The following is a 27,852-nucleotide window of genomic DNA, read 5'->3' as shown; positions in this document are numbered from 1 at the left end:
TACAAATACTTTTTTATGTTTTGAAGCATTTTCTGTAAATCAGTTTTTATAAATTTGTTATATTCTGTTTGATCATGTTTGAATGTATGTGTACAGTTTTATCTGACTCTCAGTGGCTCTATAGGCCAGCTAAAACTGAGTTTTCACTTGAACAGAGGTCACATGCTCCCCACACCATGTAGTTTTGCTAACTGAGGATTCAGAAAAAGTTACATAGGCAGCAATAGCAAGATAGCTATGAGCATGTTGGGGGCCCCGCTACATAGATAGTGTCACTTTACCTTGAATGGGCATGGCGACAACATCTCATTTAGGTCTTTAAAATAAATTACTTTGAAAAGTCATAAGCACAAGCTGCATTTTTTTTTATTCCATTCTTTAAAAAGTTTTTCTATGTTTTGTATATGTTGTATGTATACTTACCTAATGATTTAAGGGGACGCTCTGCTTTCACAAGTTCCAGGATATCGAGATTATCAGGTGTTTCTCCCTCCAAAGACTGAAGAAGGTCAAATAAGCACTGAGAAGACACACCTTTGCTAGAAGAGCTACTGCTTACACCATCCTGTAGATTAACGTGTTGGGTCAGAAGATAAAAACAGTACAAATATAATGAAAAATAAAATTTCCAAATTGACACTAAAATACCAAGCAATGTGTTAGATCTTTATATGTTATGAATAAATAAGTATATTTGTATAGATATTCTCTCCATATTTTCATGGCTTTCCTACAGTTGTTCTTGCTTTAACCCAAAGACCAAAAATATACTGTAGGGTAGCCTGCGTTTGATTTAAGTCCTGACCACCTGCATCTTTATCAATATCCAGAAAAACACTCACTGGACAGTCACATTATCAAAACTATAAAAAGGATTGACAGGAGTCAGCATTCAGCTGACTACCTGATACAATATTAGAACATACTTAGAATAGCCTGAAACTTGCAAACATAAAATTAGGAGAGTAAAATTCACTCATGACTGTTGGCATCCTCAAATGATGACTCTCACAGTAGAATTTATTTCACACAGAATACATATACAGTATTTATTTAAAAAGAGATGTATTGTCAAGATAGCCTTGGATCCATGTGTTCCCTGCTATGATTGGTCACTGCTTCAGTTATTCTGTATGTTACAGGATCCATTTTGTTCTATCTATGTATAATTCTTCTGGAGCAGTAATATTATTAGAGATTCAGTAAACTCTGCTCCATTTTTGTTCATTGTCTGGACAATAAAAGTTGTTTGGATTAAAAAAATAAAGAGAGAGACACTTTTTTTCAGTTGAGATTTGTAATTGAATTCATGTAGCTAAATTTGAGAGCCTTAAAAAAAGATTTAAAAAAAAAAGTTTGAGATCCTTATTTTATGTTAAAACTTTGTGTTTTGAGCCTAGTATCTTTTAAGATCCCAGAACAGTGAAAAAATGAATAGAGGTCCTAGAAAAAGGAATGGAATTCAACAAAAACAAAATTGGTTGCTCTGCTCTATAAGAAATCTTTATCATACATGTTAGCATAGTCCAAGGACAATCATTATAGATAAGAACTTAATAATGACATTTAGTCAATGAAACAAATGAAATAAAGCCATGGCAGGGAGCCTCTTACCGGAAGATCAAGAAGAGGAGCGACGCTGGCAAACAACTGAAGCACGAATGGCTTACGATGCAGTACATAAAACTGTCTGCAGGTAAACTCAATAGCTTTGCGAAGTTGAGGATTACTTTCATAGTCAGCATATACCTGAATGAAAGAAAATAGTGGTGTTTCATTTTGTGTTGTGTAGTATTATATATTAATGACATAAACAAAAGCAGTTATTTCACACTAGACAGGATAATAATAAATGACATGCATTTCGATGAGTCATATTTAGCCCTGTTGTACAAAAGTTACCATTATAATGCTCAACCTTCATATGCACTGTTGATCATATTGAAGTATATTTTATGGAGCTGATCATGTTAGAGAGTCTGGTATCCCTATCTATTCAGTAGTGTTTGAATGATTAAAATTCCTTCTAAAAATTATTCATGATTCTGCTGTCAGGTTTAAATACAATCATCTATTTTTCACTTGCCTGGAGCATAGTGGGCAGAATCCACTGGTACCCACTCAATGAAAAGAGATGGTTGAAATGTACAGCTGTGTTGATACACGTAGCTGCATATTGCCTGAGAAGGGCACTGTCCTCTGGGTGAAGAATCAAAGCACCATTAAAGACATTAAGGAAAAGCATTATCTCATCTCCCCAAGGAAATTCACTGGGCATGCCCAAGAACATCTCCTCCAACAGCTTTATCCACAGGCTTTTATGTAATGTATCCAAGCCAAACAGTTCTTTTCCACCTAATGGAATAAGCAAAATAATGAATCTGATACTATCCAATTCTAAAAATGTCATCACAATACACAAGCACATTTTGTGTAAAGTAATGGTTTACCTTGTGGATCACTAAACAGTGAGAACTCTGCATCAACGGCACTTCTTGGAAATGAAGGTAGACGTAAAAGATCTTCTTGAAGCATGGATACATGAGACTGCTTATGAGCAGGAGGGATCTTTTGGGTTAGGGATATTAGGAAAAGAACTCTTCCAACTTCCTCCAGTTTTCTAGTAAACACCTGAGGATTATAAATGTATTACAGATTATATATTCATATTAAAATTGTATTTAAATACCCTAAGCACAAAAAGTCAAAGCTGCCAATTTTTTGGTCTTTGCTAGTTCAGTGCAGTAACACCAATTTAAAAAGGATGGTCATTGCAATAGGCTCATGAGGTCCCTTGCACACGGACGTCAGAATTTACTGATGTTTACTCAGGAACTTATTAACAGAAAGTCCCCGAGTAAACAAAACCATGTGTAAAGACCTGGGTAATGTTGAGTATAGGCATGTAAAAATGCATAAGCGTACAGACGAGTAAAATTCATTGCCACAATGTTGGAATATACTCATTTATACCCGTATAAACATGCTTAAAGATGCGTAAACTGGTGTATGCATGTAAATTACTGAACTCAAATGTAAAATTTTCTATTTTCATTTTACGACTCTGTACTCATTGCTGTATTACTGATCTTCACACAGCTGTGTGCATTGTTCCACAGACAATATTGCATCTTATTTCAAATCAGTAAAAAAGTGGTGTTTTTTCACTTCTGTGTACAAGAGTCAAGTCTCCACCTGTGTCCATAAATCAAGCAGTTGAATACCAAAAATTAGACTTTATCATATTTCTTGTTCAAATATTTTATTGTTTTAACATGAAACAAAACAAGATAATAAGTAAGAGTATGGGTCATTGAAGGTGTACAGTAATTGCACAGTAAAGATACCCAATAATACAATGTCAGGCATCGCTAACATAGATGACTATTAAATGGCAAATGAGGCCTAACAAGAAGGGGTGGGGGGGAAGGGGGGAGGGAGGGTGGAAAGGGGCATATGGTTCCACGGTAGGGGGAGAAGAGGGAAAATCACAGTATTGGTAAGGAATGGTACCAATAAGGCAAGAGGTATAGGTTACGGATTGACAAGGGAGACATCAAAATTGGAAGGGAGGAAATGCTCTTCCCAGGGTCTTTATCATATTTCTAAGTATGTAACCAATAATGATACCCCCATACTAGTGATTGTCTGAACACTCCCCCTGTTCGGTTCGCGGTCAAACATTCAAACCTAATGAAAGTTCGACCACGAACCTCGAACATAATGCAAGTCTATGGGACTCGAACTTGTAAATTCAAAAGTGCGCATTTTAAAGGCTTACATGCAAGTTATTGACCATATAGGGGGTATGGGGACTCGAGTACTGCCCTGAGGGACACGAATCAGTGAATTTTTTTTTTAAAAAGTACTGTTTTGAAAGGAGCAGTCATTTTTCACTGCTTAAAGTTAAAAAAAAAGAAAATTCCTTTACATATCATGCTGGGGGGGGGGTACATATCATGCTGGGGGGGGGCCGTTAAACTACCTGCAAAGTTTCACATCTATACAATGTATAGAACCTGTTGCAGCAGGACTGACACAAAAAAAAAAAGACATTTAAAAACAAAAAAACAAAACAGTCCCCCCTAATCTATACCAGACCATTTAAGTCTGGTAGGAAGGTTAGGTGGGACCCCACAGTAATTTTTTTTTTTTAAAGTGCTTGGGGTTCGCCCTAAAAGCCATACCAGGCCCTTTAGGCCTGGTAGGACTTTTAAGGGGAACCCCACCTCCCAAAATTGGGTTAAAATGTGCGTGGGGTTCCCTCTAAAAGTCATACCAGACTCTTAAAGCTAGGAATGACTTTTAAGGGGAACCCCACCCCAAAAAAATGGGGGGAGGGGAAGTGTGGGGTCTCCCTTAACTTATAAGGATTAGGAAGAGAGGGACCCTATGCTGTTTTGCTTTTCAATGTATTTTTTATGTTATTTTAAAAAAAATCTATATAATTACTTTTTTTTATTATTATTCATATAATTTTTTTTTCAGGGAGAGTATTCTCCCCTCTGTCTTATATAGTGTGGGGTGGGGACTCTATGAGAGTGTAGTGCATTGTGGGGTGTTTGGAGGGTGAACAGTTGGTGGTGCCTTCACACCGTAACTCTTCAAGAGTTATTTTTTACGAGTGCAGGATTGGATGCTGCTCTACAAATTATAATTATATGCACCTGTCACACAGGTGCGTAAAAATTGGGCCTTGGGTGTAGGTGGTGCCTGAACACTGTAACCCCTCACAGTTAATATTGCTGGGTGCAGGTATGGGCCCTGCAGTTAAAAATTGTTAAAAGTTAAAACATTTAAATTAGATGCACCTGTCAAACAGGTGCAGAAAAATTGGGCCTTGGCTGTTGGTGGTACCTGAATACTGTAACCCCTCAGAGATACTCTTGCTGGGTGCAGGTATGGACCCTGCAGTTAAAAATTGTTAACAATTAGAGAAAAATTGTACAAACTTGAAATTACATGCACATGTCAAACAGGTGCAGACAAATTGGGCATTGGGTGTTGGTGGTGCCTGAACACTGTAACCCCTCAGAGATACTCTTGCTGGGTGCAGGTATGGACCCTGCAGTTAAAAATGGTTAACAATTAGAGAAAAATTGTACAAACTTGAAATTACATGCACATGTCAAACAGGTGCAGAAAAATTGGGCATTGGGTGTTGGTGGTGCCTGGACACTGTAAACCCTCACAGTTACTCTTGCTGGGCATAGGAATGAACCCTGCAGTTAAAAATTGTTAACAATTATAGGAAAAATGTACAAATTTTAAATAACATGTACCTGTCAAACAGGTACAGAAAAATTGGGCCTTGGGTGTTGGTGGTGCCTTAACACTGTACCTCCCTCACAGTTACTCTTGCTGGGCACAGGAATGGGCCCTACTGTTACCCATTGTTAACAATTAGAGAAAAATGTTAAAAAATGTTAATTAGATGCACCTGTCAAACAAGTAAAGAAAAATTGGGCCTTGGGTGTTGGTGGTGCCCTAAACCAAATACATTGTTGGAAGCTAGCAGAATCAAGGTCCAGGAAAAGGATAGGCAGCATAGGCAGTCTTCAAGGGATCCAAGAGCCCTAACAAATTTAATCAGTTACATAAGCATCAGGGGCTTGATAGCTGCTGTTGATCCAGGACTGATTCATTTTGATAAATGTCAGCCACTCAATGGAGTCTTTTATCCATCACAAAACCTCCAGTAGGACTGAATATCTGTTTGGAAAGCATGCTGGATGCAGGACAGGCCAGTAGCTCGACTTCTGGCCAGTGATCCTCAAGACCCAGTAACCCAGTGGATGCTTAGTTGTAAAGGTCACCAAGTCTGCTCTTGCCCCTAGATAATCCTGCACCATATGATGCAGACGCTGCCGATGGATGCTTAAACCTAACAGCCCTGGGTGCTAAGGACTATAAAATTATTTAAAGGCATCGATCAGCTGGCCACCTTCTCCACCGCTCTTCCTTTGACTGAATGAAGCCTCAAAAACATGTTGTCCAGGTAATGGTAATCTCCCAGTGTCTGGAAAGGTGTTACACACATTTTTCTTCAAAGCATCCTCAAGATGCTCCTTTGTGAAGGCAGGATGAGCTCTGCAATGTTGAGTTCCACCTGGTGGGCATGTCACAAATGAGTTTGCTTGCGTAGCCCCTTGAATGCTTATGGAGCATTGCTGGTTCAAAGAACAATTCAGTAGAAGAGGCCATAGAGGAAGAAGAGGTTGTGGAGCAGAACCATGTGGCAGAATCACCACCAGCATTTTGTAGGCGTGGTGGTGGAACAAGCTCCAACACTGAACCCTGTCCTGCATCCTTCCCAGCTGCCAGCAGAGTTACCCAGTGTACCGTGAAGGATGTATAACGTCCCTGATCATGCCTGCTGGATCACATGTCAGCAGTAATGTAGACCTTGCTGCTGACCGCCCTGTCCAACGAGGTCAAAACATTGCCTTCCTGTCAGGGCAGGAGCTGAGGAACGGACAGGCAGGCCTAACAATGTAACGCACTGCTTGACGACAACCACCACCCACAGACCGAAGTCCCTCAGGGCGCGGAGTCTAAGTCCCAGGCTGCCCTTCACCAGGGCCCCTGATGGTGGGGATGGACTTGACGCAGCCAGGAACCAGGTCGCGGCCCCCGAGACACCTCAGCTGCGGTAATGGCCGCCGCCAATGGCGTGTAGCTGGTGGAAGAGACAAAAGAGTAGTCAGACAAGCCGGGGTCAACAACAACAGGACAGGACAGTACAGGACAGCAGACGAGAATCACAGGTCACGAGCCGGGTTCAGCAACAGAGGGTCAGATCAAAGGAGAATACAAAGAATAGTCAAGACAAGCCGAATCAGATACCAGGAGAGTCACGAGAGTCAGAACAGAGTAACAGCAACACAAAGACACAAGACACAAGTGCAAAGAGCATGTGCGGGCCACAGGCTTATATGTCATCAGCCACACCCCTCTGGAGGATGGACCACAGAAACCTGAAGGCATAAAAGGGCTCCCATCATGCACAGCAGAATCCAAGATGGACACCAGCACATGAAGTAACATAACCACAGGGAAAAGGTAGGACCTTGACAGTACCTCCCCCTCAAGGGCCCCTCCCCCTCCGCGGCTCAACAAAAGGTTTCTGAGGAAAGCGGGTATGAAAAGCGCGGAGGAGGGCAGGAGCATGGACATCCGCGGAAGGAACCCAGGAACGCTCCTCGGGACCATAACCGCGCCAATGAACCAGGAACTGTAATTGACCGCGCACCAATCGAGAGTCCAGGATCCGGCTCACCTCGTACTCCTCATGACCGTCAACCCGGACAGGACGGGGCCGAGGAAGAGAGGTAGTGAAGCGATTGCAGATCAGAGGTTTCAACAGGGAAACATGAAAGATATTGGAGATCCGCATCCCAGACGGAAGGGCAAGTGCATAGGCCACCGGATTCACTTTGCGGAGAATGCGGAAAGGACCGACAAAACGGGGAGCCAGTTTGGGTGTGGGCACCCGAAGATTGAGGTTGCGAGTAGACAACCACACCCGATCGCCGACCTGGTATGAAGGAGCGGGCAACCGTCTGCGATCAGCCTGGAACTTCTGGCGCTGAGCTGAGTCCCTCAAGGCCCTCTGGATCTGCCCCCAAGAAGAACGCAGGGCAGCAAGATGGTTCTCCACAGCCGGAATGTCCTGTGGTGAGAACCTCTCAGGTAATACCGCGGGTTGAAACCCATAGTTGGCCATGAAGGGAGACATCCCGATGGAGGAGTTGACCGCCGAGTTCCTGGCAAACTCTGCCCACGGCAGGAGATCGGCCCAATCATCCTGATGGTCTGAAATATAACACCGAAGGAATTGTTCTAAGGCCTGATTGGAACGCTCCGCAGCCCCATTGGACTGCGGGTGGTAGGCTGATGAAAAGGAGAGACTAATACCCAACTGGGAGCAGAAGGCACGCCAGAATCTGGACACAAACTGACTCCCGCGGTCTGAGACAATCACCTTAGGTAACCCATGCAGGCGAAAAATCTCCCTGGAAAAGACCGTGGCCAGTTCCTGCGCTGTGGGTAATTTCCTGAGTGGAATGCAATGGCACATCTTGGAAAACCGATCGACGATCATGAGGATGACCGTATGACCCCGAGACACCGGGAGGTCTACAATAAAGTCCATCCCTAGATGTGACCAAGGACGCTCCCCATTGGGAATGGGTTGCAGAAGACCCAAAGGGAGATGCCGTGGAGACTTATTCTGGGCACAGATCGAACATGCCGCTACATAAGAGGCAATGTCGGCACGGAGGGTTGGCCACCAGAATAAGCGAGAGACGACCCAACACAGCTGGTTCTTCCCTGGATGCCCGGCAGTTTTGGCGTTATGGTAGGTACGCAGCAGGCAGGTGCGCAATCCCTCGGGTACGAAACATCTACCCTCCGGCCTCCCGGGAGGAGCATCAGTTTGAGCCGCCAAAATCTGCTCCCCAAGGGGAGAGGTCAGACTGGTGCGAATGGCAGCCAGGATCTGATCTGGAGGTATAAGTGAGATTGGCTCAGAGTCCTCCCTGGACAACTCAGAGTATTGCCGTGATAACGCATCAGCCCTGACATTCTTGGAACCAGGCAAATATGAAACCACATAGTTGAAGCGTGACAAGAACAGAGCCCATCTGGCCTGGCGGGGTGTCAATCTCTTGGCCTCCGAAAGATAAGTCAGGTTCTTGTGATCGGTAAGAATGAGGACCGGAACCGCGGAACCCTCGAGCAGGTGCCTCCATTCCTTGAGAGCCAGAATGATGACCAACAACTCCCGATCTCCAATCTGGTAGTTGCACTCAGCCGAGGAAAGCTTCCTGGAGTAGAACCCGCAGGGAAGTAGGGGTCCATCGGGTGACCGACGCTGAGACAGGAGAGCCCCTACTCCCGTCTCGGAGGCATCAACTTCGAGGACGAAGGGCAACCCAGGATTGGGATGCGAAAGAATCGGAGCCGAAGCAAAGGCAGCTTTCAGAGCCTCGAAAGCTCTGATGGCCTCGGATGGCCACTCGTGAGGGTTACTCCCCTTCTTGGTTAGGTCAGAGAGAGGCTTTGCCAATGTGGAGAAGTTCCTGATGAACTTCCGATAGTAGTTGGCAAAACCCAGAAAGCGCTGAATGGGCCGAAGACCATTGGGACGAGGCCACTGCAGAACTGCCGCAACCTTCTGAGGGTCCATGGAAAATCCCTCCGCGGAAATTATGTAGCCCAAAAAGGCAACCTGGGATCGATGGAACTCGCACTTCTCGAGTTTACAAAAGAGTCCGTTCTCACGCAATCGTTGCAGCACCTGCTTAACATCCTGGACATGGGACTCCATGGAGGTAGAGTAAACCAAGATGTCATCCAGGTAAACCACTACGCATTGCTGCAACAAATCACGAAGGACATCGTTTATGAATTCCTGAAAGACCGCGGGCGCGTTACACAATCCGAAGGGCATCACCAGGTATTCGTAGTGCCCAGTTCTGGTGTTAAACGCGGTCTTCCACTCATCCCCCTGTCTGATCCGTACGAGGTTGTACGCCGCCCTAAGGTCGAGTTTGGTAAAGACCGTTGCTCCCTTAAGGCGGTCGAATAACTCAGAAATCAAAGGAATTGGATATGCATTTTTAATGGTAATCCGATTGAGACCCCTATAATCGATGCAGGGCCTCAATTCCCCACCTTTCTTCTTTACGAAAAAAAACCCCGCTCCTGCTGGAGAAGTAGACTTACGAATGTGCCCCCGGGAAAGCGCATCCACCACGTACTCCTCCATGGCCTTATTCTCCGCAACCGAGAGAGGGTACACCCTGCCACGTGGAGGAGTGGCCCCGGGTTGCAGGGATATGGCGCAGTCGTAAGGACGATGCGGTGGTAAGGTACCAGCGCGTACCTTATCGAACACGTCCCGGTATTCCCCATAGTCGGTGGGCAACGCAGAGTCCGAGGAGGCACACAATACCTTAACCGGCCCCCGGATGCACCCGGCCCCACACTGTGGAGACCATGAGAGAATCTCGGCTGTTTGCCAATTGAAGGTTGGATTGTGCCTCTGGAGCCAGGGATACCCCAAAACCACCGAATAGTGTGGGGAAGAAATCACCTGAAAACAGGCCAACTCCCTGTGAACAGCCCCAATGGCTACCTCTATTGGCAGGGTCTCGTAGGTAACCTGCGGCGGCTGCAGGGGCCTGCCATCTATTGCTTCGAGAACCAATGGGGCAGCACGAGCCTGCAGGGGAATGGAGTGCTGCGCAGCAAACGAGCTGTCCAAGAACAACCCACCGGTCCCAGAGTCTACCAACGCCTGGGCCGTCACCGAGCCCCCTGTCCAAGAAAGGACCACGGTGATCAGTGGCTTATCCTTGCGGAACGCCGGGGACGAGGAAACTCCACCCAAGATCTGTCCCCGACATGATCTCAGGTGCGAGCGTTTCCCGGACGGACCGGACAAGACTGCCGAAAGTGCCCACCGAGGCCACAGTACAGGCAGCGACCCTCCCGACGCCGAGCGGCCCGCTCCCCCTCCGAAAGGCGAGCAAACCCCAGCTGCATGGGGTCCCCACCAGACAAGCTATCCCCAGGAGGCGTGGGAGGAGAGGGAGGAACGGGTGGGACAGAAAACGCAGGTGCCAGTCGATTGGAAGGCCTCCGCAGGCGTTCCTTGAGTGAAGGCCTCTCCCTGAGCCTGGTGTCAATCAGGATCAGGAAAGAGATGAGCTCCTCCAACACCACAGGCAGTTCCTTAGCTGCAATCTCGTCCTTCAATGAGTCAGAAAGACCATGGGAAAACGCAGCCACCAGAGCCTCATTGTTCCAACCGACCTCTGCCGCCAGGGTACGAAACTCTATAGCGTACTCGGCCACGGTCCGTGAACCCTGATGCATGGTCATGAGCAGCTTGGCCGCCGAGGCGGAACGAGCCGGTACGTCGAATACCCTACGGAAGGCATCGACAAAACCAGAAAAATCTTGAATCACCGGGTCGTTCCTCTCCCATAAGGGATTTGCCCAGGCCAAGGCCTTGTCTGAGAGTAGTGAGATGAGGAACCCCACCTTTGACCTCTCAGACGGAAAGGCGTGGGGTATTAATTCAAAATAAATACCCACCTGGTTGAGGAACCCACGACACTGACTCGGCTCACCCCCAAAGCGCTGTGGAAGAGGGGCTGAACCGGTCATACCTCTGGACACCGCGGGTGCCGCATCAGCCGCGGCGGTAGGCACAGCAAGCGGAACAGCAGCGGAAGCGACCACCGGAGCGACAACCGGCCTAATAACACCAGGAGTAAGGTGCGCGGTGCGTGCAAGCAGAGTTTGCAACGCCTGAGCGAACTGATCCAACAGGTGATCCTGTTGATCGAGTCTGGCGACTAACATTGGGAGCGAAGGCGTGCCTGCACCGTCAGGGTTCATGGCACTTGTGTAATGTCAGGGCAGGAGCTGAGGAACGGACAGGCAGGCCTAACAATGTAACGCACTGCTTGACGACAACCACCACCCACAGACCGAAGTCCCTCAGGGCGCGGAGTCTAAGTCCCAGGCTGCCCTTCACCAGGGCCCCTGATGGTGGGGATGGACTTGACGCAGCCAGGAACCAGGTCGCGGCCCCCGAGACACCTCAGCTGCGGTAATGGCCGCCGCCAATGGCGTGTAGCTGGTGGAAGAGACAAAAGAGTAGTCAGACAAGCCGGGGTCAACAACAACAGGACAGGACAGTACAGGACAGCAGACGAGAATCACAGGTCACGAGCCGGGTTCAGCAACAGAGGGTCAGATCAAAGGAGAATACAAAGAATAGTCAAGACAAGCCGAATCAGATACCAGGAGAGTCACGAGAGTCAGAACAGAGTAACAGCAACACAAAGACACAAGACACAAGTGCAAAGAGCATGTGCGGGCCACAGGCTTATATGTCATCAGCCACACCCCTCTGGAGGATGGACCACAGAAACCTGAAGGCATAAAAGGGCTCCCATCATGCACAGCAGAATCCAAGATGGACACCAGCACATGAAGTAACATAACCACAGGGAAAAGGTAGGACCTTGACACTTCCACATGATGGTACAGAGCTGGAATGCCTTATGTGAAAAAAAAATGTCTTTTCGAAACCTGCCACTGTGGTACAGCACATTCCACAAATTCATGGAAGGGGCAGAGTCCACCAGATGGAAAGGCAGCAAATGTAACGCTAGCAATTTGGCCAAGCTAGCATATAGACACTGAGTATGTAGATGGATGGGACAGTATTTTTTTTTACGGTTCAGCAACTGGGGTAGCGAAATTTGCCTGGTGAAATCAACAGGTGGTGTACTGCTAGCAGATTGGGTGCAATGACCTGTGGAACCCATTTCTATAGCATTACTCCTCTCCGTGGAGGCTGTTGAGAAGACTTGAGGTTTTATAGTAGGGGTAGTAATCCCAGATGAGGAGCAAGGAGAAGTCTGGGATGTGAGTCTTTCAGGTGCTGTTGCCAATGAGTCATTATATGTTTTGTCAAGCATGTGGTACCCAAGTGGCTGGTGTTTTGGCCACTCTTGATCTGCTTCAGACAGATACTGCAAACATCAACGCTGCGGTCTGCTGCACGTGTTGAAAAAATCCCACACCATAGAACTTTTGGAAGTCAGCCAGGAGTCAGCAGCACCCTGTACCTGTGGAGCTCTGTTGTGTGATGCCATAGGGTGGCTGCCCTTACGCCTGCCCCTGGAGGATATCCTGCCTCGTTGAAGTTGTGCCTCCTCAATTTCTTCCTCTGTTCTCTCGGGCACTCAAGTACAATCAGTGACCTCATCATCCCCCTTCATCCTCGCCACTGGAGCCAACTTGACAGTGTGCTGCAGCTGAGGGAACATGACTGCCAATTTCTTTTCCCTCATTGGCATCCCCTCTCTCTAGGTTCACGTCACTCCCTTTCTCAATCTGTGAATCAATATTGGAGCATTCAAATTGCTGCTCATCCTCCAGCAGCATGTAACTGACACTATGACTAAATAATTCCGGTGACTCCTCCGTGCATAATGGTGGGGCTATGGAAGGAGTAGCTGTGGTGGACAAGTAGCCTATGGAATAGGCAGCGTTGGCAGCTGTGGTGGAAGGCAAACTAGTAAGATCCTGGGTGACGGAGGATGAGGAGGATGGCTTCATTATTCACTCCACCACCTATTCTGCATGTTGTGGCTCAACAACTCGACCAGGACCAGAAAAAGAGGACAAGCGTGCCCTGCCTGCAGAGGATATACCATGTCCATGACCACCACTTTTCACTGTGGACACAAAGACTACTTGCCCTCTCTTAGCTGACTATGAGTGTATGCCTTTTTGGCCTGACATGATGGGGATTATTTTAAAGGATTTTTATAACGTTTTATTTTTGAGTGTGGAATGAGACTTTGGTGCATGGGTGCAATACTTTTGTGCTTGGTGCACTATAAACTGTTTTATTATGATTTTTTTTATACAGCAAATATGGATACTTTAATTATTTTTGCCACAGCAGTAAAAAAAAATAAAATAAATGTAAAAAAAAGAAGAAAGCCAAAAAAAAGGTGACGCAGAAGGAAGAACATCTGTGATTCAGACAGAGGAACAGCAATTATCCCCTCAATATTTTTGGTGCTGCAGCAACAAATAAAAAATTGAGAAATCCAAAAGAAGAAAAAAAAAAGGGAACCACTGCTGATGCAGAAGGAGGAACACCTGCAACGCAGAAGGAGGAACAGCAAAGATGCTGTAATTATTTTTAGTACTGCTGCAGCCAAAAAAAAAATTAACTTACATTAAAAAATTTAAATTAAAAAAAAGGAAACCACTGCTGACGAAGGAGGAACACCTGTGACACAAGGGGGGAAACTAAAAAAGCGGTAACAGAACCTGATGCTGCCAAAAAAAAAAAATGAACAAATTAAAAAAAAAGGAAACAGCAGTGATACAGAAGTGCTGTAAAAACAACACTGACATCACTACACTGCTCCACAACACCGCACTACACTGACTACACTGTCTCCTAACACACCACTAACTATCCTCACTTATCTAACTCCACCAACACACTACACAAGGCTGCTATGGCCAATCATGGCTCTCACAGTGAATTCAGCTGTGCATTGTGGGACATGGCGGGAGAATAGCCCACCGAATGCCCATGATCTTTGTGTGTTCGCCGAAACACATGAACACCCAATGTTCGTGTCGAACTTATGCTCGACTCGAACATAAAGCCCATCCCTACCCCATACAATCAGTTCTTTACACAGCATGTGTATCCAACATTTACCACATGCTGGGCAGCTCTTATGGCTTGACAAAAGAGGCAGCAATTAAAACAGCATTCTCTCTGTTTTCCAGCTTTGATAAATATCATTTTGCAATGATTTAGAGACCAGACAGTATACAAATGGTTTCCTTTGTTTGTTCCTTTGATTAATTTTACCATTATCAGGTTATTTATGTATTTATTTATTTATTTATTACAAGTACTTATATAGCACCTTCAACTTACGCAGCACTTTACATATACAATGTACATTGTACATTCACATCAAGGTTATCTTTATTCATCTTTATTCATCTCTGATTTATCCGATATGTTTTCCAACCTGCACAGTTCCTTTTATAATATGGGACCATTATTATAGTTATTCAGAAAATGTTTATGTATGTATAACCAATGTCATTCTATGCACAACCACTTACAAGCAGTGGAAGCAATCAATTTGTAGGATTGATCAATATTTTCTATTTCGCTAAGAGCCAATGCCTTTTTTGTCAACTTGTCCCACAAAGGTGCCAAAATGAAGATGCCTAATCCATAAGAGTCTCATTCATCATTTTTTACAGCAGAGCTCAATGTGATCAAGAGCAGAAGCGTAGGAGAGAGCAAAAGGAGTCAGGAATGCATATCCTTGAAAAAGACACTCATTATTATACAGTATTTATGTATCCTATTAATCATACATACCTATGGTTACACATCATAGGCCAAGAGCTTGCAATTTCTAAGGTTTTTAATATCATTACTGCATGTTAAGGCATTGCATATTTTAAACATTTAAAAGTAAACTCAGATTACAACTACTTTTTGGAAACCATAATCAGAGACATTTGGGCATTTGAGAAATTTGGTTCAAAAGACCATTTCATAGGAATTCTTAGAAACATGACACTAACATACCTGCTTCTGAATAAGTTCTTGTCCTTTCTCAGGGGGCATATGTACCAGGTTCAGCTGTGGAGACACTGACCTCCGAAATGGATAAATGTCACGTACGTATGTCTAAATTATTTGAACGATAAAAACGCAAATAAGAGATATTACTATTTCATGTTTCATCTACATATTTTAGATAATGAACAACTCTACCCAAATACAAACAACTGAACACTGGGCTGAGATTCCAAAGGGCACTCAAACATATAAATGCAATATAGTCTTGTTACAAAGGTACACCACTTGATTTCCCCTGTTAAATCCCCCCCCCCCCCACCTCCCAGCTACTACTATGGAAACAAAATTCTCACTGATACTAGTAGGGCCAATGCAACAAAATAAAAATCAATATAGGAAGTTCAAGCAATTTCTTATTGCCTTAAGCAACCAATCAGGATATTTCATTTATTTTCAACTCTGCACTGCAGATATACACTTGGGAGTTGCATGATTGCTATGGGCACTAAGAAAGTATCTTATGAGCGCACTTACAAAACATTTTTTAAGTCCCAAACTGAATTAAACTGATTCAGAACATCTAAAACTTTAAAGTTGTGCTGCTAAGGTATATATATGAATTTGTAATTTTTTAATGTGTTCATTATTTTTACATTTGCAAGTGGGGTGGATGGAAAAAGGTACAGATGAGCTGCGTTTTACTACCCCCCCCCCCCACTTCAGCTGTAAGTGTAAACGAGGGCTTAAAGTTGCTATAAAGGATTTTTGTTAAAATAACAAACATGTCTATACTTACCTGCTCTGTGCAATAGAAGTGCACAGAGTGACCCCAAACCTCCTCTTCTCGGGTCTCCTGCTGGAACTCCCAGCTCCTCCCCTGCACCAAGTGCCACTTCCCATAGGGGCACTTGTGCGGGCTGGCTCCTGAGCCCCTCTGGTGCGTCCATTGACACATACAGCGGGACTCCCTCCGCTTCATTGGCTTTGATTGAAAGCAGTAACAGCCAATTGCTCCCACTGCCTCAGAAAAGCCTGTGAGACCTGGAAGTGAGGGGAGAGAAGTGCTGCAGATGTGGCACTCGATTGACTTAGAACTCTGGTAAGTATAAAAGGGGGGGGGGTGTGAGGGGCTGATACTGATGCCTAAGCATTTTTTACCCTAATGCAAGGAATGCATTAAAGTAAAAAATGTTTAGGCTTTAGAACTGCTTTAAAAAAATGTTAACCCAACATTTCAGATTCCAGATATGTATCTGTTGTTTATTTATTATTATTTATTTCAGGTACTTCTATAGCGCCATCAGTTTTCGCAGGGCTTTACATATATATTGTACATTCACATCAGTCCCTAACCCTCAAGGGGTGTGCAATCTAATGTCCCTAACTCACATCCATATACTAGGGCCAATTTAGACAGGAGCCAATTAACCTACCAGCATGTCTTTGGAGTGTAGGAGGAAACCGGAGTACCCGGAGGAAACCCACGCAGTCACAGGGAGAACATGCAAGCTCCAGGTAGGTGGTGCTGTGGTTGGGATTCGAACCAGGGACCCTAGTACTGCCAGGTGGAAGTGCTAACCATTTAGCCACTGTGCTGCCCATTGTACTGTGTACTTGTGTTAAAAAGTATCCTGTTCTCTGTGTATTGTTTCCTTGGTGTGAAATTCCTGGGGATCCTGCCAGTCCCCCTGCTATTCTATTTCAAACATGACCACATCCATGGCTTGAGAACACATCCATCTCAGGGTGGTCAGTTTTATGGCTGGAATAACAGCCTGCCTGACCTCCAATGATCAGACTTGTGCTGACACGCCCATTCCCCCGTACAGCCATTCACTGGGAATATCAGTGTACTGCTGTTTCTCCACCCCTAGCTCTTTAGACCTATGCAGCTGAGGACAGATATTATGTGACCACTTCTAAAAAAAAAGAAAAAAAAGGTATTTATATCCACTTGACCTCCTTCATGACCTGGCCATTTTTTGCTTTTTGCAACTGCATTACTTTAACTGACAACTCTGAGGTCCTGCAATGCTGTACACAAATGAAATTTATATAATTTTTTTCCCACAAATTGAACTTTCTTTTTGTGGTATTTAATCACCATTGGGTTTTTTATTTTTTTGTGCTATAAATGAAAAAAAGTCCAAAAAGTTTGAAAAACAATATTTTTTACTTTCTGCTATAAAACATATCCAATAAAAAAAAATAAAATTTCTTTATAAATTTAGATCAATAAAAAATCCCAATAAGCGTTTATTGATTGCTTTACCTTAATGTTGTAGCGTCTACAATCTATGGTATATATACTGAGATTATACTAGTAATGGGGGCGATCAGCGACTTATAGCAGGACTGCAATATCACGGTGGACAATCTGACAAATATTGACTCTAACTGACACTTTGTGGGAACTATTAACACTAATACAGTGATCAGTGCTAAAAATATGCACTGACACTGTACTAATGATGCTGGCTGGGAAGGGGTTAAATATCTAGGGCAATCAAAGGGTTAAATGTATGTCTAACCTGTGCTTTTGTGTTTACTTTCAGGTGCTTTCACTAAGGAATGTGCTGTATTTTATTCCCTACTTTGCAGGGAAACAAACTCCAGCACGTTCCTGCTGACAGATCAGAGCTGTTCTGTCTTCCTCCTCGCCGATCAGTGGGTGATTATCGACGGCCATCCATTTGGCGGCACCTGCTGATTTACTTGTGGTGTGCCTAATCACAGCACAACCGGGTCGGCAGTGGCGCGTGTGCATGCCCCCTACCCAGAAGTGCTGGATCACATACTAGGTACATGTTCTGGTGCAGGAGTGCCAAGCTGCCACTGTATAACTTGGTTATGTGGTCAGCAAGTGGATATATATATATATATAGTATACTGTATATACACAAATGTTTTGCCTTTCATTTCTATTTTCAAAATTAATTTTTGTTGCTGTTTTTCTGAAAGGGATCACATTTACTTTACAAGTGCCCCTCTTCAAAGTCTTTCCTGCTTATAATATTGAAAGTAGCAGCCAGCTGATACCTACAGCTGAATATACTGTACATACATCTAATGCAGCTCAGTTCAGAGTTAGCCCAGCTGATCAGACCTTCAACTTACCTTATTATAATGAGTCAGGTTCCATCGTTTATCCATGAGAAAGTAATTTGCAGCCTGTGAATCTGCTATGTTGAAAAACTCTAGACATTCCTGACAAGAAAAATAGAGGGAAATATGAAATATTCAATTGTTTCAATTGAAAATAACCAAAAAGAAAAATGTGATTGATCCCCTTATGAGCGCTAATTTTGTCCATCTCTGAGTGAGACTTTTCGATACCCAGAAGAAGTGTGCAGCAAGTTAAGTCCAAATTCCTCATCTATAAACCTGTTCTGGGTCAGTGAATTAGAAAGTAAAATGATTGCACGACAATCAGGCTAATGGCATGAGAATCTCAGCAAATGCAGCCTACAAGTTTTAAAAACAAGTGTGCAAATTGCAGTCATTGCTAAACTCCTGTTTATCCTCAAAGAAAACTGTACAAGGTCATCACACTGCTGAGAAGCATAACTTCTTTTTTTCACCGACAATCAGTAAAGTAACATTACAGAAGAAGCAATTCTGCAGCAAACTCTTCAAAGCAAGAACCAAAGTATACAGACAATCTTGCATACTAAATATTTTTCTCAAAACCATTTATGTCACATAGACATTGCCAGCCTAATCATAGTAAAAGAAATGCATAGCAGCAGCAGGAATGTGAAAGGGTCTTTAATGTGGAAATTAAATATATAATACACTACCAGGCTGGCATTAGTATTTTGGTTCTCATTACAAAGTCATGAAGATCCCAGATAAGTGTTAATGCTTGTGTCATTGTGATCAGGATTTACAGTTCATAGTAGTAAGGTAATATTGCTTTTATGTTGATACTATGCCTTCTACAATAATTAAATCAATTATATCAGGATACGACACAGAGCATTTTACAGAATATACTGATCATACTGCTTAAAAGATAAGTTCACCTTTCCACAAAAAATAATAAATGCACAAAAAAATGTGAGTTTATTCACTTTTGTGTTAGGAGCCTGTAAGGCATTGCAACTGGCGATCTGCAGATCGCTGGTGCCAAGCAGGTCTTCTGGAGATTGTCAGTGTATCTGCTTGCTCATACATCCCGTACAGGCAAGCCGATACTTGCTAACAGGAAGACTCAATGAACTACCACATCTCTCACAGTGCTGTGGTAGTTCATTGAGGGCTACAAGCCGACAGCTGCTAAGGCTGTTGGGACTTGTAGTCCATTCTTTCACAGAACACTGTGAACGAATGATGCGAAAACTGACAGCTAGTATGGGGAATTTCTTCCTGTATTTCTGTCACAGGGGGGGGGCAGCAGGTGATGGCTGCAAGATCGAGAACATGTTACATGTTCCACCCTAAAATGGGTGGCATATGTAACATGTTCCCAAAGCTGAACTTATCCTTCTACAAAATCAAAGGCAAACTCATACATATAGCCGAAAAATATATTCAGAAAATTGTAATAGCATGTAGGTGCGGTGCAGTGTGGTGCGTTGCCAATAACACACGCAGTCCAAGTGCGATATAAGAACTTGAAATGGAGCAATGCAAACAGTCACAACAATCCAGTGGGAAGACAGCCTAACCAGGAACACTCACGGAACCCAACAGTGAGTAAAGAGCAAGTTTCAGTCAAACCTACAGCGCCTGTGAGGAGGAGCAGAGTGTGGCCTGGCCGTCATGTACCCAAGCAAGGAGATGTTCAGAAAAGTTGCAAGCCCTACATTTTCCCTCCTTGTCCGGAAATTTTTCTCTTCCGCTGGTTCTGTCCCTAACAGACCTAAGCCCTACAATACCCACTCGCAAATGCAGGCCAAAACCTGGGGACAGGGACATATAAATATATAAGATAGCCACCATGTAAGGGATTTCCGGCAAGAAGAATCGCGATCGGGAACGTGCATGCGCATAGGAATTCCCGCAGAATTGCCGGTTGTGCGCATGCGCGCAGGAACGTGCGATCGCGCACACGCACGGCGAAGATTGGTGCCAGGCGGCCCATTTAAGGAGTGCCTCTGCTCAGGTTCAGTGCCGATTGGTCTTCAGCTCCCCCCCGTGTCCTGCTTGTTCCTGTACAATTCCTCCGTTACCAACCCGGCTTGTTCCTAACCCAACTTCGATTACTCTCCTGCTACCAGTTCCTGTCTTCGGCTCTGCTCCTGACTTTGGCTTTTCCTTCTGATTCTGTACCGCGCTGCCCGACTGTTGATGACCCTGGCTATTCTATGACCCTGCTCCAGTCTCTTGTCCTTGCTACCTACCTTGCTCTGCTGCACGTTTGGCAATCCACAGAACCTGCTCTGTCTGTTATTATGGTGCCTAAATCAGAGGATCACCTGCCTTCCAAGTTCTTTATCTGCAAGAGCTGCAAACAACAACCACTGGCGCTCTTGTCCCCCTGGTCCCTAGACTCCCTCTGTTCCAACCTCAGCGGGGTCAGGGCTAGTGACACAAGTGAGGCCGACCTCGTCAATTCAGTCTCACATCAGGTACGTGACACACCAAGGATCACCTGGATGCAGCGCTACCTTCAGGGACCAGGAAACCATAGAGAAAGAAGGTTTCTCCTGACTTCTTCTCCTGGATGTGGTACCACTTGGGTCAAGCACCACCTGCAATGGAGACAGTGGACTGCACCTGCCTACAAGCACAAATGGCTCATATATGACCTTCTCTGTCTATTTTTTCTTGTCTGTTGTTGGCTGTATTTGCTGTACCTTTAACAGAGCTTCAAACTGTGTATCCTCATGAACTGGCAGCTGGGTTGGGATATCACACTCATTCTGGCCATGAACCACTAGTGTCTTTGTTCCTGCAAGCCGAAAATAAAAAAAAACAAGTTACTCACCGAATAGTTAAGCAGGAGTAGATGACACTGGTCAAGGCATTTCCTTACCTGGCATGGAGGCTGTTACTAGCAACTTCACCTCACATTGCTCTTTCTTCATCGTTTGCTTCAAGTCCTTAAAGAAAAGACCTTCCACATATCCTACCACTTCCCACAAGAAGGTAAGGGTTGCTGAAATGGCATCCATTCCCCACTCACATGGTGTGCGAACAAAGTACATAATAAGGCCCACCTAAGAAAAAAAAATGAATATAAGAAATGTAACATGAACTAAGGTGTAACTTTCTTTTTAAATTTGGATGACATGAAATAGTGGTGATCTTCTACTAAGTCATTATTAGTAACCATCATTCCTATCTCCAGTAATACCATGACATCTAGGGTTCAACTGAGATTAGCTTTTTTTGGTGTCCACTTTAAAGTAAATTCTTTATATATTTCTTTAAACATTTTTCATAGAGCGAAGATACATATATCAGTATTGTGATTAAAAATTCAAAGTCAAATACACATCTTCAGCTCACCAAGTAGTTGAACAATATGTGTGATGTTTGTGCAGGAAAGTCTCCAATGTTCAGAAGCAACTTCCTCAACATGTAGATGAGCTCATCCTGAAAAAAAAATCAAAATATAACCTAGTTCATACATTCCAACCATCCAACCACATTTATCAGCAAACACAAACAGAAAGTATATGCTACAAATCAGGTTTACGGCAACAAAAACCTGATTGTGCTGCAGCTATAGTCTGACCCTATTATGGAGCAAATTAATTTTTGTTGAATTGAGCTAAACTTCTACAAAACTTTGCCTTTCTACTGATTTTTCCCCAAACTAATATGGTTCAGTTAGTTCATACTGAAAAATGCATTTCATTGCAGCTAATTCTACATGCTGTATTCTGTTACATTTATTTAACTAATATCTCTGTATGCGTGCATGAAGGAACGGGTTAAAGTGGTTCTAAAGCCTCTAGGTTTTTTACCTTAATGCATTCTATGTATTAAGATAAAAAACCTTTGGTGTAACAGAATGCCCCCCTGCCCCCCCTTATACTTACTTGAGCCCCATTGCGATCCAGCACTGTGCATGAGAGCTGCGGCTCTCCTGGCTTTGTCCCTCCTCACTGGGCAGATCGACAGCAGCGGGAGCCATTGGCTCCTGCTCCTGTCAATCAACTCTAGTGATGAGGGAGCGAGAAAAAAATAGAAAACATTGAACAGCTAGCAACCCTACATAAAATCAGCTAATTGAAATACTGTAAGCAAGTAGATAAGAATATCACATGTGAGATGGCAGTATGTCCTAGAAAGACAACTGTGGCCATTTTATCAGAAAAAAAAAACAATGAACAGGAAACATAGCACAGTGGCAAACACGAGGAAAAACAAATGTTCGGTTTCTCATATACTCATGAAAAAGGCAGGCCTATGGTACGTCTGCTTCTGCCCCAGATAAACGTTCCGCCTGTCCATTATGTATCCATTTGTCATTTGTTCTGACAACATCTTAACCCTACAGGTACTCCCCTTATTAATTCAGATGAAGAAGGTCTACAATGTTGTGTTTTCTTGCTGACTGACAGTAGAACCTGTTTTGTAATGTAAGTGAATGTTACCTGTCGGTTGCTGATGGTGAGTTTCTCTAGGAAATGTCTTAGGACAGTGGATGGGTCCTCAATCAAACAGTTCCAGAGCACTTGTTGGGCTACTGCACTCACTGCAGGAAAAAAAAGAAAACAATGAACATGAAGGAAGGGACACTAGTCCAGTGCTAGAAATACATAAAAATTACTTATGGAGCAAGCTCTAACAAACCAGACCTCTAAAAGTCCTGTGGGGTATGTTTTCAATATATATAGTAGGGGCATAGTTTTAAACCAGTGAATCTCACATTAAGCAAAAGTTCTCTGCAGGAGAATCTTCCAAGTACGTGTGTTATAATGATAGTGATTGATTCTCCACCAGAGAATCTCCTTTGTGTTTGTGGTCTATTTAGAAAAATATATTAGTGTGTGGCTGATGGCAGGAAGCACCAACAATGGTGGAGCAACAGAAGCTGGCAGGTGATGTCACAGGTCTGTAAATTCAGCCCTGTTGTTGAGCCACTCATTGACATAAAGTTACCGGAGCTTAGCGATCACATAACTGCACTGTAGCAGATTTAAAAAAGGAATTTACAATGAGATATTTTGCAAACAGTGTGCAGCTTGTGTATGAGCAGGGGGAGGCAAAGTTTTAAACTTGAATTATATTAACCTTTACTTCTACTTTAAGCATTGGCACATCCATCATGAATAATCACAGTATTGTGTATAATATATTTATTTTTTCTGATCATCAACTCCATCTACAGCCCATAGTGCAGTATCATATTATACACAATGCAGTGATTATTTGTGACTGCTTAGAGAAGACTTAAAGGATAAGTTGACCTTTCGTGACAAACTACATGTTACACCCATACTCAGGGTGTACAAGTAATATGTTATGATCAAACCGGCCTCCTCTCCCCTTGCTCCCCCGCTTTACCAGCTAACAGCTTTAACGTCTTTCGGCTCGTAGTCCTCATTCATTCTTCCTGTCAGTATATCCGCTTGCTCGTACATCCCGTATGGGCAAACAGATATACTAACAGATCAGCAGGTGACCTGCATGGTATTGCTTTACAGCAGCGGTCACTAAATGGCAGATCGCGGTCCGAGAATGGCCCGAGTAGCGTTCCCGCCCGGAGCGCCAGCCCACCAGAGTAGAATGCGCCGCTTTGCAGCACGGTCGTCCATGCAACTGATGACATCACGCAGACGCCCTGCCCCTTGTAGCTTGCTGTCTCTCCAGGCTTCCACTCCCTGCCTGTCCAAAAGCACGCACCCTGCCCCCTTCAGAAAGGATCTTGGCAAGCTCCTGCCTCTTGCTCCTGTCTGCCTTCAAGGTAGGGGGTGTTCTTTCTGGGGGACCTTGATGGGAATTTTTATATTAGGGGCACTATGATGGGCACATTTAATGTTAAAGAGTAATGCTGATGGGCACATTTAATGTTAAGGGCCACTCTGATGGGCACAACATAGAATGTGCCCATCAGAGTGCTCCTTAGCATAAAATGTGCTCATCAGAGTGCCCCTTAACATAAAATGTGCACATCAGAGTGCCCCTTAATATAAATGTGCCCATCAGAGTGCCCCTTAAAATAAAATGTGCACATCAGAATGCCCCATAATATAAATGTTCCCACCAGAGTGCCCCTTAACATAAAATGTGCCCATCAGCATGCTGCTTATTTTATGTTAAAGGGCACTTTGAAGGGCACATGTTATGTTAAGGGGGCACATATGGGCACATACTGTAGAAAGGGGCACTCTAATGGGCACATGTGATGGAAGGGGGCACTCTGATGGGGAAATATGATGGAAAGAGGTAATTTGAGTGTAAGGGGGCACTCTGACAGCAATACCTGATGTAAGGTGGTACTGAGATGGGGATACCTGATGTAAAGGAGCACTCTGATGGGCACACCTGATGTGATGGGGATACATGATGTAAAGTTTCACTCTGATGGTGACACCTAATGTAAAGGGGCAAGCTGACGGGCACACCCTATGTAAGGTGTTACCGTGATGGGGGACCTTATATAATGGGGCACTCTAATGGGAACAACTGATGTAAGGGGGCTTTCTGATGCAGAAACCTGATGTAAGGGAGCACTCTGATGGGAATGCCTGATGTAAGGGGGCACTCTGATGGAAATGACTGATGTAAGGGGGCACTCTGACGGAAGTGCCTGATGTAAGGGGGGCACTCTAACAGAAATGCCTGATGTATGGGTCACTCTGATGGAAACACATGACTTAAGGGGGAGCTCTGATGAGAACACCTGATATAGGTGGGTACTCTGACTGTGGCAACCGATTTAGGGGGAAGTCTGATGGTGGCACCCAATGTAATAAAATACTCTGGAGGGGGAACCTGATGTAAGAGGGAACACTAATGGGGACATTTATTTTCGGACCTCAGCCAGAAGATTTTAGTGAGCAGACCTCTTTGAATTTACTTCAATACCCATGCTTTACAGGTTCCTGCAGACAAAAATAATAAATGCACATTTTTTTACCTGCAAAAACCTGTGCATTTATTATTTTTACTAAAATATGAACTTATCCTTTAAGGTACTCGCACATCAATTTTTTTTTATAAATAGACCACTAAGTGTTAAGGTGCCACCATTTACATCACTATCCAAAGAAGCACTGGGTTTTGTAGTCAAATGTGATTTGTAGAATTTTTTAAACATATACAAAATAATGTATGTACAGCATGTAGGTCATGTGTCCTTTTTGGAATGTATATATGCACACCACACGTGCACCTATACAAGAACAGTGTCCTAAATCTAAGTCTTGTACCCTTTTGAGGGAGGCCTGTGTTTGGGAGGTGCCTTGTCGAGTCATTGAACTTAAGTGAAGACTTATTACATTACATCATTTGAATAACCATAGGAATCCCAAGACCTCTCAAACATGTTTCTTCTAGATCAAGCGCTGGAGACATAGCAGCAGGAAAAAAGAGAAGGACTTCCTCCTGTCTAAGGGCCAGCAGGATCCTTTTACTAATGTCTTCATTCCTGTGAGGCAGAGGCAGCAGGAGTAAGAGGAATACAAGGAGGAGGAAAGTAAGGGTAATGGAAGTGAAGAGCAAAAGTAGGAAATTAGGCAGGCTTCAAGGGGATTATCTCAACCCTTTCAAACTTCAGGATTTGTATGTGGGTGGGGTGAGATTGCTGAGGAAAGTGTTGTCCTCAGAAATGCCAATGATTCAAGCTCCTCTGCTACAGAAAATCTGTGGTGAGCATGGTCTTTAATATTAAAATGCTGCGCAAAGACTCCAAGATTTGGGGCATAAAAGAGAAGGACAACTATAGGATTACCACACTATTGGATCACTCATACAATAGTAAAATAATATACTGCCACTACCACAGAGGAAGCTGAAAATACCACAGATTGAGGATGTTCTGCATAGGAAGCTCTCTGCTGCATTTTCTAATGGTGGAAGTATCCCCACTGATGATCAACATGCTCATCTGATCCCTGAAAGGAGGAGCACCAGTGGCAGCACCCTTTTTAAGAATTGTTTAAACCAGGTCCACATATGGACCCCATGGACTGTTGAGTGTCCAGGCTGGACCACTGTCTGGAGCTTAAAAATATGCACTGTAGCTTCAGGCTTGCTCTGCAGCCAGTGTGATGTTTGAGAAGGTCTTCAGTGTAGCAGGAGGTTTAGTTACTAAGAGGGGAATCTGCCTGTACCCTGACAATGTGGACCAGCTCACTTTCCTTAAAATGAACCAGTCTGCTTATGCTACAGACTAAACTTTTAAGTGGCATCTGGCCCCCCCAAAAAATCCCTACCACCAAGTCCAGCTCCTGCCACCCCACATGGTCCATTTGGGTGCTCAAACACTGTAAAGGTGCCACAAAATGTTTCTGCAGACCAAAACTTCTAAATTTTGAATATATGCTGCAGGGTAAATCCTGCATTGCATGTCACAGTTTGCAGCCTATTTTAGTGACCAGGCACTGTAAAGGTGCCAACAAATGTTTGGACATTAGCAGCAAATTTCTGTTGTTTACTGAGGAGAAAATCTTGCACTGTGTATTGACATTTGTGACCTGTTTCAGTGCTCTGGCACTCAAAAATATTTATGGCTATTGTCTTTGAGGTAGGGTACTCTAATGTTTATTTCAAGATAAAATCTGCCTAATCTCTCCCTCTTATAGTTTGACCTACCCAAGATACTTACATACTGCCCAGCCACTGTACAATATTTGTGGCCGCTGTCTCTCAGATAATGCATTTATACACTATTTTCCTTTCAGTATTTTTATTTGCTTTTTGGTATTTTTAAGTACAAAATATGGTTTTAACCGCATAAAAATGCATAAACAGGATCATAACTACAAGCAACAGCCAATAGCTATCATGTGCAAACGGCACATAGTTAGAGTAGATAATGTTCAAATCAACTTATCAGAAAGTAAAAATAAAGCGTGCTTTGTTGTGCTGGATGGTTGGCCAGTACACAGAAAAAGTCTGGCAGTAACACAACCACCGACACAAGTCAAAGAGCATAGCGTTTAAGAAATACTAATATCTTCCGAACTAAGGAATACAGGACGTCTCGCAGGTTGCAGGGCAACCCCATGGGAGAGCCAAGAAACTGGAATCAAGAGAGGAAAGAGAGAGAAAGAGAGAGGAAAGAAAAAATAAAGGAAAATTAAAGGGAATGGACATCTAGAACATCTGAATTCTCTCGAATGGGTTGAACAAATTAAAGGGAGGTAAAGCTATTCGTTGAAATCTTAGGATGGGCATGCTGGATCTAGGGAGTCCAGATTTTGAGGAATCTCTCGTGGGTGTCTAAGAGGACAGTGGACAGTTTCTCATTTAGTAAGAAAAAAAACTAGCTGACGGATGGACTTCCGTAAAGGGCACGAACTGCTGTTTCCAGGCTTTCGCTATGGTTTGTTTGGCCACCAGTAGTATATGGGTGGCCAATTTAAATTGGAGTTTAGATCTTCCTGGGGATTTTATATGGAAAAGAGTATATCAGGGGTCTCTCGGATAGTGGCAGGTGAGTAGTGATTGGAGTAATTTAAGAACCTTAGTCTAAAATCTAGAGAGCATGGGGCATATCCACCATATGTGGAGAACATCACCCGATGCATTACAGCCTCGGAAACAAGTATTAGGGGTAG

The 27,852-nt window shown here is 43.9% G+C and overlaps 1 protein-coding gene across 9 annotated transcripts in view; it reads right to left on the bottom strand.

Moving 5' to 3' along the window:
- Positions 1-27,852, bottom strand: part of UNC80 (unc-80 subunit of NALCN channel complex) — a 223,535-nt gene that overhangs the window by 60,469 nt on the left and 135,214 nt on the right. For all 9 annotated transcript variants that reach the window (XM_089672076.1, XM_089672101.1, XM_089672110.1 and 6 more), the window contains exons 38-47: positions 22,720-22,820; positions 21,626-21,712; positions 21,150-21,333; positions 20,971-21,065; positions 18,287-18,376; positions 15,176-15,277; positions 2,451-2,631; positions 2,087-2,355; positions 1,615-1,749; positions 424-565 (exon numbers count right to left, since the gene is read on the bottom strand). In XM_089672076.1, coding sequence (XP_089528202.1) covers positions 424-565; positions 1,615-1,749; positions 2,087-2,355; positions 2,451-2,631; positions 15,176-15,277; positions 18,287-18,376; positions 20,971-21,065; positions 21,150-21,333; positions 21,626-21,712; positions 22,720-22,820 — 1,386 coding nt within the window. The remainder of the gene's footprint in view (positions 1-423; positions 566-1,614; positions 1,750-2,086; positions 2,356-2,450; positions 2,632-15,175; positions 15,278-18,286; positions 18,377-20,970; positions 21,066-21,149; positions 21,334-21,625; positions 21,713-22,719; positions 22,821-27,852) is intronic.

Source organism: Staurois parvus, unplaced genomic scaffold (assembly GCF_062004578.1).
Source record: "Staurois parvus isolate SC_StPar_1 unplaced genomic scaffold, SC_StPar_1.0 ptg000011l, whole genome shotgun sequence".
NCBI lineage: Eukaryota > Metazoa > Chordata > Amphibia > Anura > Ranidae > Staurois > Staurois parvus.
This window is presented reverse-complemented; position numbering and strand designations above follow the sequence as displayed.